Source organism: Calonectris borealis, chromosome 1 (genome assembly GCF_964195595.1).
Source record: "Calonectris borealis chromosome 1, bCalBor7.hap1.2, whole genome shotgun sequence".
In the NCBI taxonomy this organism is placed as follows: domain Eukaryota; kingdom Metazoa; phylum Chordata; class Aves; order Procellariiformes; family Procellariidae; genus Calonectris; species Calonectris borealis.
This window is the reverse complement of record NC_134312.1, coordinates 4902547-4920368: the sequence shown is the minus strand read 5'-3', so window position 1 is coordinate 4920368 and position 17822 is coordinate 4902547. Positions and strand designations below refer to the sequence as shown.

Genomic DNA, 17822 nt, shown 5'->3' with positions numbered 1-17822 from the left:
TCCTCTGTCCTCAGCTACAAGTTCCCTGAGGATGGTGCTGCTCATCCTCCTACCTGACCCATCAGAACTGTAGCCCGTTCTGATACAGTTGCTCATTGGTCAGCTCCTCTTCCCCCACGCTGGTCTGCGTGCTCTGGAGGATGTGAATATCTTCAGCGTGAAGAGAAGAGTTTAGGTTGTGATGCTCTGGGCTGCTTTACACCGAGTTTGTTTGGTGGCAGAGATGTCCTTTGGGAACAAGGTAGTTGTACTGCAGTGAGAAAGCTTCCTGAAGAACCTGTTGCTACTTTAAGAGAAGTCTCTGTTTGGATGACTGTATTCACGCCATTAAACCATTTTTTTCTCCAGGTGGTTTCTTGGCTTGTTTTGAAGGGGTAAGTGATATGCAGTGATGAAACCATCTGCATCTTCCATCTGCATTTTCCATCTGCATCTGAAAAAAAGAATACAATCCTCCACCCCCCTATTTTGCTTCAATTTTAACAACAGTAGAGTATTGCAGGACGAAGGACCGTAATTCTCTATACGGGAGAATTACAGGGCAATGCCAAAGTTTTATTGTAGAATTTATCCTTGGTCCAGCAGCTGTCTGGAGAGAGCATTTTGTTCTGCTCTGGGCCCTGACCCAAATACCAGATCCAGGTGAAAGTTTTGTGCTTCATGAAGCCCTTAAGAATGTCTTTAGGTGTGTGGAGATGCACACCTCATCCTCCTGCTGATTGCGGAGTCTCACAGCACCTCGATCCTGGGACTGTCGATGAGGCAAGTTAGTGCTGGGAGCGGTCCTTAGCGACTGCTTCACAAGCTGGAACCTGATCCTCCAAAAAACTGGGTTGGCCAGGAACCTGAAGGCTGTCAGAGAAGATTATACTATCAGTCTATTAGATTCCCCTCTTTTTGTGATTTCCAGCCCCGAGTCCCTTGCCTCCAGAATACCACTTCATTTTATGATGAGCACACCATCATCTATATGGTGAACACAAGGAGAAAAAGTACAACTGAACGTGTATCCTGCATTATTAATGAGGACCCTTAGCGTCGGAAGAGCTAAGATCCTGTCTTATGACTAAGTAAAGTAGTAAATGTCACAGACCTTCTTCAATCTTAGATGATCTCCAAAGCTTCCTTCCAACCTCAGCTATTCTGTGACTCCAGGCATAGGTGCTGATGGAAATGCCCGCACAATTAAAGGCACGTGGAGTGTTGTAACCTGCAGATAATAAATGGCTTTGGCTGGGCACCGCTCATGTCATAAGCTGGAGTGGGATGAGTGGGGGGGTACCACTGACATCCCAGAGGAGCTCAGTGTTTTCTCTGCACCTTGGCATCCCCAAGCCTGAGAAGTCTTCAGGTGGCCAAGCAGACTGTATTATATTTACCTTTGTGAGTAAAAGAGGCATTTTAACCTGTTATTTAAATGAGAAGTTAATCAGAGACAAGCTTAAACCAGACTTGATAATCTCTCTGGATTCAGTAGGAGATAAGGTACTAAGAAACCTCTAAGAACCTGTCCTTAAGCATCTCATAGGGAGTAACAGGCTATGTTTTGGATGGTTTTCTGAAGGCAAAGCTGGCACCTGAACCAGTGAACCAGCATTCACCTGTTCTCTATCAACAGCAGCTAGAGGCATCCCACTGGCCCTTGGAAGATACGTTACGATGTGCCCGCAGCAGGCCCTAGTGTTTAACAGCAGTCCCTGCAGTGTCCTAGAAGAGATGCACTGGCATCTCCAGTGTCCTGAGGCAAGTTACGTGTGACCTGTAACTGCTGAGATAAATGAAGCGACATCTCCATCAGTTGGCAGGACAGTGACCCAAACCATTTGCTTCTTCCAGCAATGGGTCATACCTTATTTACTAGGGTGCTGGGAGAGCAAATCAGTTGAGGCTTGAGCTGCTGAGGATGGGTTTAGTGGAAATGCTTTCCTTGGTCTGCCTGGTACAGCATTCAGCGCTTGATGCTTGGCAAGCCTCAGGAGGTGCTTCAGTGTTGTTATTATATTATTAATTATTATAGTTGGGCTTAGCTCCTAGAAGTGCTTAGTACCTGCCTTTCTACCGTGCGTGATTTGCCTGACGGAGCTGTGCAGTGGGAAATACAACCTCATTTGAGTTATACCTCCTTTCTCCCAGGCATTAGTGAGATTTATGATGTGAAGATGGGTACCAGTCCTCTCTTAGATGTAGTGCACCTGGGGTTACCACTGCTGGAGGGGCTCTTTGGAGCATGTGGGACCTTGCATGATGGGGTATATGCCAGTGAAGTAGGAATGGTCCTGCCCAGCCAGATTGTGAAGGAGGTGGTTGGATTAAGGAGCACAATCAACTCGTGTCCTATCCCAGAGCTGCTCTTTAAGGGCAGCATTATCTTGCTTAGCTGGGGAGGGGGTCTTCCGGCAAAGAAGAAAAGGTAACACCATGCCTTTCTCATTTTGTAAGGTTGAAATCAGCCTTCAAAGCAGTTTCCAACCAGGAATGAAATTAGAAGTGGCCAACAAGAGCAATCCGGACACATATTGGGTGGCTACGATCATTACAACATGTGGACAGCTCTTACTGCTTCGTTACTGTGGCTATGGAGATGACCGCAGGGCGGATTTCTGGTGTGACGTGATGACAGCAGATCTTCACCCCGTTGGCTGGTGTACACAGAATAACAAGGTCCTGATGCCTCCAGATGGTGAGTTCTGTGTGTTTTGTTAGGGTCATGCTCTGGTATTGGGCTGGTGGTTAATCTCCAGACTTCAGTTGATCTGGAATGGGTACTCCAGATCCTCAACTGGTGTTGGGTGATGCAGTCAGGCTCAGGTCTCCACAGGTCAGCGGGTGGTTCAGTTTGCCAGTTGGCCTCTAGCAAAGGCGTTTTTGCCCTGTTTGGTAACAACCGAAGGCGCTTCTGTATGAAACCGTTCTAAAAAGGAAACTTACTGCTAAATTGTAAAGCTGTGATTTTCAGGTAGGGGAGAAAATTGTCCTGTTCTTGTAGGAAGGAAGGATGAAATTCAGAGTGAGAATAAACTAAAATACGCAAGATCGGTTTGGGTGTAACCAAAGCAGAAGTTGGCTGTGCGCTCAAGTGTTTTGCCCTGAAAGTTTAAAACCTTCCATTGCCTGATTCTTGCAGCTTTTAATGCCGATGGTAGCTACACACGACTAAAGGTAGCAAAATTTCATCATCATAGGTTAGGACATGTCCTGATTATCAGCTCTTAGGTGAACACAAGCTGAATGCAAGAGCTCTAGATTACTGAATGGCCCATGTGGAACAGTTTGTTAATAATACAATTTGATCCCCACTGTGTAAGAAGAAATGGTATTTTTTTGGCTGTGTACAGCAATGGAACAGCCGTGTATCCTGACCGCTGTGTAGCTCCAAGCAGAGGCATACTTGTCACTGTTATACGTATTCCTGCCATATATCCCATTTATTCCGGATCGAGGGAAGAAGAGATGAATATTTAGCCTCCAGCTTGTGCATACGTTTAAGAAAAGTCTCATTTAAGGATTCTGCTGCTGAAGTTGTTATTTTACTTTCTGTTGCGTGTGACCATAGAAAAAAGTATATATGCCATTTGTGTGCCTTGCGTGGTTTTCCTGGTGTAGGTGTTGCCTGACCTCCCGCTGAAGTGAGCTGTAGACACGGTCTTTGAATCAGAGCTGACATTCTTGCCTTGTGTATGCCGAACTCTGAGCTAAACTTATCTTTTTGTTCTGGTCTGTGTCTTTTGAATAAACAGAGGATTGATTGCCTAAAAAAAAAAGAATTCTTGAAGACAAATATGGTTGAAAAATCTGTTGGCTTAGCACTAGTAAATCAAGCTGATGTGAGAGGGGTTAGGTATTTTATTTTATTGGTCTCTTAAACTACCTTTTATTACGTGGATTATAATCAATGTTACCAGAATGGTGTACAGTGCTGTAAACTAAATCTCAAAATGCCAGGGTCAAGGGGTAAGAGATCTTATTGACTGTCTTAATAGAAAATAATGATTGTTTTATAACCGGAGGCAACTGCTTTTCATGGAAATGTTGGAATCTGCTCTTTGGGTTGTGGCTGCTTCTTGTGAATTGTTTCGCTTGAATGACTGCAAATGTGCAGTGCGTCATACCTCCTTTCTCCTCTGGCTGGGTGATGAACGGTATGCCAGGGTCTTAAATTTGGGCAACTGCCCTGTTTTGGTTTGGTTTTTTTCCACTCCCATTCTCAGTGAATAAACTCTATTGAATACATCTTAGTATAATTTTCAGAAAGAATAAATTAAATGCGTAGGTTGTAATTTCCAAAGAGATTTAAGCATTTAAGAGCTTGAGTCATATTTTGGAATGAGGCATCTAAAATGCCCAGGAGGATTTTGAACCTTCAGGACTTTTCTCACTTGGAAAAGAGAGAGGTCTTAAGTGGGCTCATAAATCGCAGAGGTCCTCTGGGTGTTTGCCCATAGGGTTCAGCCTGTGGTCAAAGGTGGCTTTCAAAGATCGTAGCTCCCGTTGGGACACCACAAGGAAGAGGCTGGATTTGCAAGAGTGCCCCTCATCTGCTGTAGGGAGAACTGAGCTCTGACCAGCTTTTCAAGGTAGCTTGTGAGTGCTAGACTTACTGTAGATGGATGTCTGGAGTTTGTCCTGTGCTGAGTTGCTTGGCTGATCAGTGAATGTATCTTAACGAGCCAAACTTCATTGAAGTGCTGGGAGTTTTATCTGGTGAAGCCTGCAGGATCAGACTTCTCATTGGTTATAGAGAAAGTGATGTTCCCTATGACTTCCGTGGAGGTTTTTTACCTTTTTAGCATTGCATGCTATTTTGTTGTCAAACCTTTGGAAGAAACGAAAGCCAGCTTCAAATTGCACGGAGCCATTTTCTAAGGGCCTGATGCTGCACATCTTGATTACAATGAAGATACCTGTTGGCAAGACCATGCAAACAACATGGCCAGGGTCAGTTATCTGTCACTAGGGTTTGATTTTAATCAGGAGCTGAAGGCTTTGGTTAAAAAGCAGATCTGCCAAGAAGGACTTGTTTAACGGGCAAAATCCCAGCACTGGGACAATGCTCTGTTTCTGCTTATGAATCAGATCGGACTGATCGGCGCTCGTCTTATAAATGCGATGCCAGACAAGAATGGGACAGAGTGATAGGATGAAGAATTTCATTAGGTGGGAGAGAGATGCGAAAAAACGGGCCGGTTCAGTTTAGCAAATCAATAGAGCTTGATTTAATGTTCAGCACACACAGAGCTTTTAAGGGGCAGCTGCCAAATAATTATTGTTTATGATCCCAATAGAAGGAAGTCATTTAATTTACAGACCGTTACACGATTATTTATTGGGTGACGTTAGTATTGCATCATGGGGCCTGCGAGTATAATGTCAAGTCATGTTACGTCCTCCCATGACATTATGGTGCAGTGCATTAGAATAGGACTGCTCAAGCCAAATACTTGAGTTTGCAATAAAATGTATTTGCTTATGAAAGGACGGTGTGGGTGCATGTGTGCCTGCGAGCTTCACCCTCCGCCCCCTCCTTCCCTGCAGGAAATCAAAGGAGTAAAATTGTAGTTACTTCAAGCTTTGCCATTAATTATATTTTTCTCATTACAAATCGGTGTGTAATTTGAATTGCAAACTCAACTATCCTGGCAGAATAGATCTGTTTACCATTCAAAGCAAAATGAAAATTATTTAAATTAGTTAATATAGAACTCATTTGAATGAATTGGATGTTTATTCATGAACGAGCTGAGGCAAGTGTGAAGCTGTCCTTATGGTCTGTAGCTTTGGCACTGATCAGCTCTAAAGTCACGTCCTGGGACAGAGATTTCTTTTTTATTGCATATTAACTGTGGTGTTGAGCAGTGGGTAGCTACTGCCTGATGTAGCTGAGTGTGAAATTTTCATCCTCTCTGACAAGGCCCCTCAGCAATTGTAATTCAGATGAGGAAGGACAACCTGCTTCAAAGTTCATTGACAGTGGCAGGGCTGTGGTGGTATCGTAGGATTTGTTTTCTGCACTATAAGGGTGGGATGTGACATAGGCTTTCCATCAGTTATTTAAAGGTTCCCCTTTATATTAGCCTGCATGGAAACAGGGACAGCCTTTATCCTCTCCTATGTCTTCCCCCAGCACCGTCCTCCTCCTCAGCACAGAGCTGTTTTTCAACATCCTCCATCCCTTGGGATGTTTTACCCATTGAGCATTAAAAATTAAAGTCTAACTAAACTTTCCCTTAGTAGCAATTCCTTTAACTGTGAAAGGAAAAGAGGTCTCTTGCCTCCTTTAGCCTGTTATTTCCATGTGCTGTTTTCCTTTGTTGATGACAGTTGGGTTCATGAACACATTTGCCATCGGGTAGAAGAGCAGCGTGGAGAACCTGACAAGCGTAGTAGCTAAATTATGCATTGTGAACCACGCAGAGAGCAGGAGCGTCTTTTGATTGACACTTGGGTGTTTTTGTACAGATTGCAGATTTACAGCTGAGCCAACAGAGCCGAATCTCTCCTGGCACTATCTTAATGCATTCTGGGATGCGCTAAAGACACTGGACGACAAGATTATTGTGTACACTTGTAATTGCCGCGGTGGTTCTGCTTTAACGTTATTGACAGATGGAAATTCAAACAGGGCGTTTCTGTGTGCAGATCCGCGCAGTGAGCTTGAGTCCGCTTGCCGTGTAAACCAGAAGACGAAGGAGACTGGAGATGTAAAGAAATACAGCGGGGGGAGAACCAGGTCTATATTTTGATTTTACAATGAACTGCTACAGATGGGAAAACCTCTGAACACCATCTATCCCTGGATTTGGTGATCAAGATGATCGATCGTACTGCGATTATATGTAGGAAAGCAGCCTTTACTTCTCTGTTACATCAATATAAGGAGGAATCAAGCTGAAAAGCCTGATCCTGGGTAAAGTGAGTCCCTCCTGAATGGTGCTGAGTTTCATCCAGTGAAATATGCCATTAAGAGTGGTGGACATAAAGCATTTTGTCTGCCCAGACTTTCTGTGAAGGCAAACATCATCATTTGGTCACTATTTGAAATAGGTTTTTGTGTTTCACTCAGGTCAGAGTGAAATCCTAGATCTAGGCCAAAGGAGGGGAATTTCACTGAAAGTGCTGGATGTGACTCTGGACAGGGTATGGATGAAAAAGGAGATAAGATTTGAGCCACAGCAAACTGGGTTGTCTTCAAATGACAATTTTTTTTTTATTTTTTTTTTTTTTTTTACCATTACCTGAATCTATCACAGAGCCAAATCCCGCTGTTTGAGATCACCGGTGTAAGGATCTGGTTGGCCATGTCAAAACTTACGGCATGAGGACTCATCGGATTGTGCATAGTCAAAAGGTGGTTGGCTGTGTTGCAAGACGTCAGATAGATAAATAGATAGGTGGAAGAAATAAGTTAAATTTGAGCCAGTTTTTCCATTTTGTTAGTGCTCAGGTGAAATCATCGATGGATGTAGTGGTTAGAACAGACGCTGGGGCTGGACTATAGCAGAAAGTAGTGGGATTGAGAGAAAATGGGGCGCAGGGGATGGGAACAGGAGCAGTAAGGGGAGATGGTGAGACAGGAGCAAAGAGAAGAACAAGCCTTGAGCAGTCACTTTCTGCTCGGGGTGTGGATTTGGTGTCATTTAAGACTCCCTAGGTGCACAGGAGGCTTTTTTGAGGGGCACAGCTGGGGGTGGTGGTGGAGATGTGGCCCGTACACTTGCCTTTCAGCATCGTTCTTGGAGGTCACTTGTATCCGCAAAGCTTGTCCACAGGTTCTTCAGGGAGTGTCATAGAGAGAATGGTTCTGAAAATAGATGAAGGCCTCCAGAGCTTCTCTCTTAGAAAATGCGATCACGGATGGTTGTTTTTTTTTTCTTTTAACCGAAGCCAACTTTCCCCTGGTAATCTCATCCCAGAGGAAATAAAACGTAAACTATGCCTGCAGGTCCATGATAATAGGTAGAGGGATCAGATGGGCAGGGTGGACTTCTCCTTTTATCTTTGTGAGGAGCTGGCTCGCCTCCACTGACATATCTGAGATGAGTTTGCTTTTCTACTGGTGTAATTGAGAGCAGATCTGGCCCCGGTTTAGCTCTTTCACTGAAGGCTCACCTGAAATATTACTTCCTAAGAGCTTGAGGCTGGAGAAAATCAGTAGGCATTCACTGAGCTGATGCTGTTTTACATCAGCTAAAAACTGGGCCCTCGAGCCAAGTAAAATGAAACTCGGGGAATCTTCTTTGGCAGATTGTGCTGTCAAAGACCGTGGATATTTTTGAAGTAGATAGATTTTTTTTTTTTTTAATTTTGTATCTTCTTTGCCCAATCCTTATCCTCTTATTCCATCAAAACAAAGTTTAGACTAACCTAATGTAAATAGATTGCAGGATTTCTTTATTTTAAATACTGCAAATGACTCCTAGTACAGTGTTTTATGTGTGCTTTTCAAGTCGACTTTAGCAGACTATTAATTATGCAGGGGTGACGTTAGCATAAATAACTAGTCAGCAAATAAATGTCAATTAAATATTCTATTAGCATAGTAGGCAGCTTTATGCATTGGCATAGAACATTAGGAGATTATACGTAACGAGCATATAAAAAATAGCATTTTTTTTCTTTGCTCTCCTAATGATGGCAGAGGGGATGAGAGGAGGGGAGGTAAAAATAATGCCAGCTTTGGCTGAAGACCCGGGGGTGTCTGGGTTGAAATTTGCCCTAGTAGGAGCCATCTCAGTTGACTCTGATGTCTCTTGGGAGCTTGCAGCAGCTGGAAATTGCTGGAGCATATCGTGGCTCGGCATCTCCCCGCCAGCCTTATGTAGCCCCTTGCAGACTCGCTCCCGAGAAGAACATATTTTCGTTACAGCACCCACAGCAATTTTTCCTCCCCTTCCTTGACATGACTCGGATCGCTCAGTCTGAGATGTGAAAATTCAAGTTAGCCCATTGCTCGTGTGGCATCAAGATAGCGTTGTCTTGATAACGAAAATGGTCTTTTCACTATTGTGTGAAACTGCAGATCTTTTGTATGTGCTGCTGGCTTTAGTTACTTTCAAAAGACTTAATATTGCCAAGTGAGGCCCTTTTGGGGTAAACTGAGTGTAACAGGTCCCCATTTGTCTTTTGGGAATGTAAGTAATTGTTGAGCTACTGTGCAGATGGGACAGGCTTTGCAAAAAGTTTGAGTTGTAGACTTTATCCAATGCAGAGTTTTTGAGTGTCTCCCGGTCTGCTGGGCTTGAGGTCAATCTTTTCTGCTTTGATTTTCCTTTTAATATAATTTTTCAGGTCTAGAGGCGCAGTTGCAGAGAACCTTGCAGGAATGAGACGCTGGCAGGTTTGTAAGATGGACTCGGCAGTAAATGATTTATCTTGGTGTTTCTGTTGTGAAACAAAGAAACGCTGTGTGAGTGGGAAATGCGAGGTGTGTGCTTAGCTGGGACCGCCGTGAGTGATGGACACTATCGAGGGGAAAAAATCAATGTTTGGTTAAGCATAGGTCCTTTTGCTTCAAATTTTTTGGGAGTGCGGTGGAGGTGGTCCTTAGGGAACATCCCTCCCATGAGGCTCCCTGCCTTGGCTCTGCAGTGACCCCGGGGTTTAGGTACATGGCCATGGGGTGCTGTTGGGCTCTCTGCTAAGGGCAAGATTTCCCCTGGGGTGAAGCCTCGTTAGCTGGGGTCACCCTTTGTGCTTCTCTACTGAGTTTTTGGTGGAACTGACTTAGAAAAGGTGTTTTTCCCCCTTCACAAAAACCATAATTGTGAAGCCTCTTGCTTTGTTCTCATCAATATTTTCCTTTGGAAAAAAGTTGTCGTTTTTCCCCTCAAAAATGTCAGGACAGTTGTTTCTGGGATTAAATACCCAAAACGTTGTCTTGAGTTGCCCCAGTGCCTTGTGGGATTCATACGTGGGTGCTGGTCCCTCCTTGCCCTTTTGCCTGGGTTAGACTTTCCTTGTGGAGTCATCCTGAGATGTCTTCTCCTTGATGTCCCATGAGCTGCTCTTGTAACTGGGGAACCCAGCCCTTGCTGAGGATCAGGCACTTGAAAAACCAAAGCCATGCAAGATGGTTTAGGTTTCCAGTAAAAAAAAAAGCCCAAAGCTTGCACATGAGGTAGGCTGTGTTTATTAAAAGCAAGGAAAGAACACACTTTAATCAAAACCTAATTTTCCAGTAAGAAGCCGTTTCAGCAGAAGCATACCCAGCAAGCCTAGTTTCCAGGGACAATGACATCTGTTTATGCTGTGTTTATATTTATTTATTCTCACAAACAAATGGAGTAAGGGAAACAGGAGCAGACCTGACCAGACAGCCCGTGGTCCAGCGAGGCAGGGATGCACGCAGCGACTGCAGCCACCAAAACCGCGTGGGACCCTGCAGTGCACCTCAAGGGCCTGCTCAGCATCTGTTTTGGGGTGCTTTTTTTATTGCTTAGGATTATTTGGAGAAATTAAATTTGGCCTGCACGCAGATTAGGTATCAGTGCAATTTCTTAGAGAGGTGACAGTTTCACTGATGCAGTTGTCCCCGCACAGTTCTAATGCAAATTCTGGATTTTTGCACACTTATGGGTGGAAAGTACTTTCATTTATAAATATAAGCTATCCCCAATCCTCTACTGGACTGAGCAATGTAGTCAGTAAAACTATAGTAAAACAATACTACATAATTTTACGGCTAACACTGAGGATAATAGAGCACGGTTTACGCTAGTCTGTTATTAACCCAACTTGGAGCATGGGTTTCATATGTAGGTTGGCTGACAGCCAAGGAAGGGTTCAAGAAGGGGTTTCACCGATGAAGAAACCTTTCACCGAAGGTTTGATAACAAATGACTCAGACATACCGATACTGAAATGAATGCACTTTTCTGACTGCTTTTCTCTTGCTTGGGTGGACTGTCTGTCCTGACTTTTATTTCCGTGTACTGCTACCGCTGCATGGTCCCTTCCTCCGTAAACGAATGATGTTGCCGTTCCCATGGCAGGAACACAGTGCGGTTTGCAGCACTGTAACGGTCTCGTTTGGGTGGTACAGGGAAGGCTGAACTATTTTAACTACAACTGTCCTGTTAGGATGAAAGAAGCAGCACCTTGTATACAAGCAACAGCGGAGCTGAGGATCGGGCTTATTGCAATGAAAACTGAAAGCCTAATCCTTTTATAAACAGTCTGGAGGGGGACGGAGGTGGAGGGAAAGAAAAGCAGTGATTTTTGTGGACTTTGACAAGTTATAAATATATCCTGAGTGAAACCAATAGTGTGAAGCTTTATGAAAGATTTAATGAATAAATATTTCATGCCCACATGGTGCTTCTTCAGTAACGCGTGCTGTCGGTAAAAAGCAATAAACAAAGAACCTCCTTCAGGGTTTGTTTGGGCTTTTAAATTAAACTAATTTAATCAACTTTTTCAGTCAAGCTTGATATTAGTTCATTTCTGTACACAGCACTGTACTCGGATCTGTTTGTTTTCTCCTGATACCTGTTCTCCTGTTTGGAAGATGCTTGAATATCAAAGAATGATTCGTTTCATTCTGCCCCTATGGTGCGTGTCTGGGTTTTCAAGGCAGAGAGCACAGTCTGACTTTCTCCTTATCCTACAGCTTGAGGAGCCCAGCCAGCCTCTACCATCACAGCTGTAGGTGTTATGGGACCCCAGCTGAGGTTTTACGGGACCCCAACCCCCTGAAAAAGGGAGGTCACCTGACCATGATGGTCATTTCTGAATGTAAGCAAGCAGGCATCTTTTGAATTTTGGAAGCCTTCAGCACCCACTTTGCTACTGCTTGAAGGACCAGAACTAGCCAACAGTGCTCTGGAGTCTGGCCCCCGTGGGCAGCGGGGCTTGCATATTCTGCACTGGTTTGCTGCACAAATTTATGAGGGGAGGTTGAAATGCTCCTCAGCTCAGGCTACTGGCAAAGCTGGGGCTCGGGTGCACTAGTATCATTGCTTTATGGTTTACTGTCACAACAAATGGCCAGGAGGAGACCAGGGTATATATTAGCTCTGTGCTCCATGTCTTTGCAATACTTTAAAAAAAAATCCTCAGAGACCTGATTTTTCCTCGGGAACAGCAGGACTGTAGCCAATTGATTCTTCCGTAGCTGGACCATGCAAGAGGGGAGCAAGTGAGACACAGTGGGGAAGTAAAAGCAAGGGTGATCGGAGGGGTAGAGCTAACTTTGGGAAGGCATCTGTGGGTAGGGCTGCTAAATGAGCTGAGGATCTGCTCCAACGTGGACACTGATGCACCTTTTCATGGGGTGGTGGGGTCGGACACAGGCGCATGGAGAGGGGCATTTCTCAGCTTCTTTTTCCATACAAAGGAGTATATGTTCTTATTTTTTTTCTTTTTCTTTTTTCCACATCCACTGATTGGGAACCATTTATTTCTGTACGAGGCAGCTTTGGGAACTGAAATTTATCCCTCTGGGCTGGATGGAGTACGTCCCCATGAGGTTTGTGCCACACTATGGCCAGTGACAAAAAAGAGGGAAAGACAAAAAAGAAACTGAGGAAGCTTTGATCGTCCAAACCCATGTTGACCTGTTTTTTTTTTTTTTTTTAGCGTTAGGCAATATGTGAGATTATGTCTATGCAGATCAAAACCCAAGCCCTTTGCACAGCAAAAGAGTTCATCTTTTGCAAAGACTGATGGAGCAAAACTCCTTGCAGTAGTGCTGAGCTGTGATAATTGCCCGATCCGACCCAAAATGTTGGCAGAACCAATTTCTGCTGCGGCTCCCGACCTCCTGCAAGGAAAGCACGTTTTGATGGGACTCAAGCTCCATTCAGGGTGCTCGAAGGGCTTAGGATGAGCAGTTGAGACCCCACGGCTTTGCCTTCTGCTGCTCACAATTCTGGTCACAGTCCGCAGGATAACACTGCAGCCACTGCTGTGACTAAACCATTGGTTTTGGAGCTGACATTTAGTACAAGTTGTGCTGGAGGAACAAAGATACGGGAGGAAAGGAGTAATTGCAGCACGAGGCAGGGACTGTGAATGAGAAGCTGTATTTCCAAGGAAATATTGCAGGAGAAGGTTGTGAGCAGACATCAGGCTTTTCTGTGAGTAGAGATTTCCTGAAATTTCCTTGTTCTTTAGCAGCAGGTGAAATGGGGTAGATTTTTGGAAAGCGCCTTTGAGACCATTTCAGGTAAAATCTCCCTGTGACGATTGTTGCAAAAACCCCTTCCATCCATTGCACAAACCAGCAAAATCCTCCTCTCAAGGCGTTTAAGTGCCAAGGGGTGGAAGGATATAAATTATTTTACCGTTAAAGACCTGATGAGACTCCTAATATAAATTTGGTTGAGAAGACAGTAAGTTTTAGAAGTAATGACTCTGGGGCTCTGTGTTGAGACATCATCTAACTATTTGGTGCAAACCATGTGAATACAGAACAAAAAGTATAACAGTTGATATCTGTGACTTGGTGGGTTGTCACTGAGGAGCAATGTCCTTATTCAAGCAAAGACTCCTGAGCTGTGTGCCTCAGTCATGACTGTGGAGATCTCCACACCTTGAATATCCAGCAGTGCCTGTTTTGAGTTGTTCTTCCACACTCACACATCTTCTGGGGCATATGCTGTGATGCTGTGGAGCTAGAAAGCCCAGAAACCATAGAAAAATGGGAAGATTGACCCTGAAAGTATAGCAGTGGATGCAAACCGCTCATGGTTTACTTAACTAATGTCCAGCTAAGTGCATTTTTTATAAAATGTTCTTTAAAAATAATAATTGAGAAGATTGTAAGTAGCCTTTCTTGGTAATTGCATAAAATTTCCCTTCCTCAGTCTCCCGTAATTTCCCCCAGAGGACTTTTGGAATGGAAATGCCATCTCAACTGTAAAACTAGGCCTAGGTAGTTAACGTGGTGACATAATAAGTAAAACATCGACAGACTTAAGTAGTCGCCATTGGAGGTATCTGTGGAGACTTAAAACAAACTCCTATCATTCATATTCTAAGGTAGGCACTGTTTTGGGTCTTTATATCAGAGGAGGAGGTGACTTTTTGTGCATTGCTGTGGGAGCTGGGAAGGGCCAATAGCACAAGGGACTTGATCCAGAGCATGCTGAGGTTGGCGAATGTGTTTCTTCAGTGGACCTTTTTTGATCAGGTTGAAGATTAAATGATGTCTATTAGAGCTGAGCAGACATGAGAGGATTTTCTGTGCTCTTTTAAGCCAAGGACAAGCCAACGTGTCTAGTCTCATGTTTTCAGCAGAACGTTCCTTCAGATGCACCTAGAGGCACCTCAGATTTTGCTCGTGAGGAGCATGCATATAGGGAGCTTGGGAGGCTGCTAGTGGCAGATGCAAGTGCCAGCATGATCCCAAGCCAGCTTGCACTTGATTTTTCCCTCATTACGCATGATAATGTGGGCTCCCAGTCACCATCGAAGGGACTTGCTTCCTGAAGCAGACCATATGCTCCTGGAGCCCGTGGAGGTAGCTGTTATCCAGTGCAGAGATTTAAGTGATGTCCTACAAAGCATTTTCCTGATGACATTTAAAAATCAATTCCTCTAACCCAGATTCCAAGTTCTGGGTCAGTTCTGACCCTTTTGCATGACCTTGGAAAGCTTTTGCTCTGAATTCCCAAAAGGTTTGTTTCTATGTCTCTGTGTGCGTGCTTTCATTCCTATTTGATTTTGGTCACAAAAGAAAAAAAAACCACAAGCAAATAATCTTAAGGATGTGCTGAAACCCTTCCTGATCGATGGTTTATTTTGTGTTGTGAGGCAGAGCATCTACCTTCTGCGTTTGTAGCAAAAATGTGTTTTTCCCACACTGTCACTGTTGGGAAAGGATGAAGAAACGAGGGGAAAGTCAGCATTTTCAGGTCGTGGTATAAAAATGCAGCCACTTCCTAAAGTGCTGGAGTTGATCTAGAAAATGTATCCAGGAAAAACTTCGCCAAACTCAGGAAATCATCCTGCTATGTATTGTACAAGTTGAAAAGGCTGTGCCATGCCTAAACAGGCAAGAAGGAAATCCTGTAATTCTCCCATGCTAAGTAACCCTGGGAAGGTCACTGAGGAGTCCCTGGCCATGTGAGGCACCCACACCCTGGGCATTTGACTACTGAAGCTACCTTTTCCATAGGGTCTTGCTTTGCTTTGAGCCATTCTGCTGTTGTCCTTGAACTTGTCAGCCTGGACATCAAGAGGTGGCTCCATTTGGAAACCCTCTTTCCTGTAGAACATCTGCAAAATTTATTTAGAAACAAGGAAGCCAAAAAAACCTCGGAGGAATCATTGTGTGCGGAAGATGGGATTAAGAGCTCACAAATCAGCTGAATGAACCATGGCTCTACACTAAGATTTGGGAGCCCTCGATTTAGCAGGGAAGGCATTTGGGTGCATCAGAGCATCGTCATCTCCAGTCAATGTGTCCCAGAGTGATGGAGAAGCTAAAGTTTTAGAATTCAAAGGAGGTTCAGAGCACTGTGGAAAAGCTGCTGGCATTTCAAATCCTGCAACACATCGTTATTCTTGTTTCAGATGATGCCTTGCATAATGTTGCACGTTGATCTCTGATTCAGATCTAAACTCTTCAAAGTTTGGGGGATGTTTTTGATCCTGGGATTTATAGTTCAAGCCCTTTTCTAGTTTCAAGTGAGGAAAACACATGTTTAGCAAGCGCAAAATGAGCCTTGATGGAGTATTTCTTTGATGGTGTTGCGATGATGATTATGAATTTACATCTTGTGTGTAGGATGTTAAGCACCTCATGGGGCCTGGCTGTGCTTAGAGTGTACCATTAATTTCGGGAAGGATGCATGATGAATGCTCAGAAGGCTCCCCTTGGTTCTGATTTGTGGCGCTGAAGTCACGCAGCCGAGAGGCTCCAAAATGATTAAATGGGATTCGATCATTAGAAGCTGGCAATACAATTCTCATTAATTACAGAACGCGTTGGAAAGTGCGAAATGAGTTTGTTTTTTTTTTTTAGAACATATGTTTCTGCTTCGTGGGGTGTCAGAAGGTGAAGTCCTGGTGAATGAGGCTTGTTGACTATTTCTGTGATAATTTGGGAGCGTGCTGGCTCACTCTTGGGTCATGGGGATGGTTAGATTTCCAGTATTGTCCCATGCTCTGGGCACGAGCAGTGAGATTCGGGGAGAACCATGGGCAAATCCTTAAATTAGACCTAGTGCATCCTACTTTGCTGCTTGTACCTCGCAGCACTGTTCCTCACCAACTCGAGCACTGTGGCACCAGCCTCCTGCCTGAGTCCTGCCAGGGTTTTCCCACAAGGTAACCCTCTGCCTCTCGTCTCTTGAGATGCATCTTTGCCCTTGGGTTGGGGGTCCAGGCAGAAACTAGTAATGGCTTACTTTTTCTTTCAAATCAGTGTTCATGTCTTCAAAAGAAGACACGGTTTGATACTGCTGGTCTGTGGCCATCCAGCCAGGGACGTTTCACCTGCCTGTAGCCATAACACCTAATAATCTCAGATAATGTGAGACTATATACTTAAATTTTAGATAGGTTGCGTAGGGTGAGGTGAATCTAGACTTGTAGTGTCTGTTTAAAGGCAGAAAAAGTAAAAAATGTGCTTTTGGCGTTTCGCTGGGTCTCATGCATATCTGGTGAATATGGTAATTAAAAAAAAAAATCTTTAACCATTAACCAAAACTCACATCCTTTTTGTTTATTTTTAATTGATGTTTCTCACCAGAGCTAAGAAAGAGTTGTCTTAATTATTCTTCTGCAGTGTATTAAACAATACAATACATAGAATAAACTGCAAGCATCATCCCCACTAATTCTCATCTTTCTGTAGAAGATGGAAAATGAAAAAAAAAAAAAAACCCAGAATGGATTTCTTGGACACTAGGTTCCTCTATATGTCTTCTATGTTTTAGTGCTTTTGTTCATACTGGGTATTTGCTGTAGACTGTTGGCATTGCCAGGAAAAAAAGGTAATTGTGCAGTGAACTGGTTTATGCTTTATGTAAGAACATTGTGCTGCTGCAAATTTGTTGCATTTTACAGCGCTGTCTCCAAAGAATAGCCTTCAGAAAGCGAGCGCGGGATTTAGAAGTGAGAAAAGGCACTTAGTATGTGAGATAATTGGATGGAGTTTGGAGGCGTGAGGTCAGAGCCTTGGGCACAATATTTATACTGCAATGACGTCCCCTTACAGAATGGCCCATAACTTTTAGATGTTGTTATGCCATAGAATCCATTTGGGGCTGGCCTATGAGATCCCAAAGAGATAGGGCATAAAAGTACCTCTCGTGTCCATTTGCAAAGGCGAGCCAAGGGGAGAGCGTTTGGCATTTGGATCAGGATCAGGTAACCTCCAGACCTCCTTTCCTCCCCTAGCTCCACTTTCTAGCATCAGAGAGATCTGGTGCAATGCAGTACTATGTGAAAGACCCCCATACTAATTCATAACGGCTATTGGCATCGTCCAGTGTGTGCCCAACGGTGGTCAGAGATACTACTTCAGGGTATGAACCAAGCTGATGGCTATATTGCAATAGTTCTGGCTATGGTTATGAATGCTAATTTGGATGGGGATTTATCCAGGAATTACTGCGTTTTGCTTTACAGACATACCTTTTTCCTCTTCCTGCATTTCTTCTGGAACTAGCACATAGGGAGCATATGAATCATAGAATCATTAAGGTTGGAAAAGACCTCTAAGATCATCGAGTCCAACCGTCAACTCAACACCACCATGCGCAGTACACCATTGTCCCTAAGGGCCTCATCTACACGTCTTTTAAATACTTCCAGGGATGGGGACTCCACCACTTCCCTGGGCAGCCTGTTCCAAGGCCTGACCACTCTTTCAGGAA

The 17822-nt window shown here is 44.0% G+C and overlaps 1 protein-coding gene across 2 annotated transcripts in view; it reads left to right on the top strand.

The window, feature by feature from the left end:
• Window positions 1-17822, top strand: part of SFMBT2 (Scm like with four mbt domains 2) — a 117989-nt gene that overhangs the window by 21870 nt on the left and 78297 nt on the right. For both annotated transcript variants that reach the window (XM_075143107.1, XM_075143115.1), the window contains one exon: window positions 2440-2680. In XM_075143107.1, coding sequence (XP_074999208.1) covers window positions 2440-2680 — 241 coding nt within the window. The remainder of the gene's footprint in view (window positions 1-2439; window positions 2681-17822) is intronic.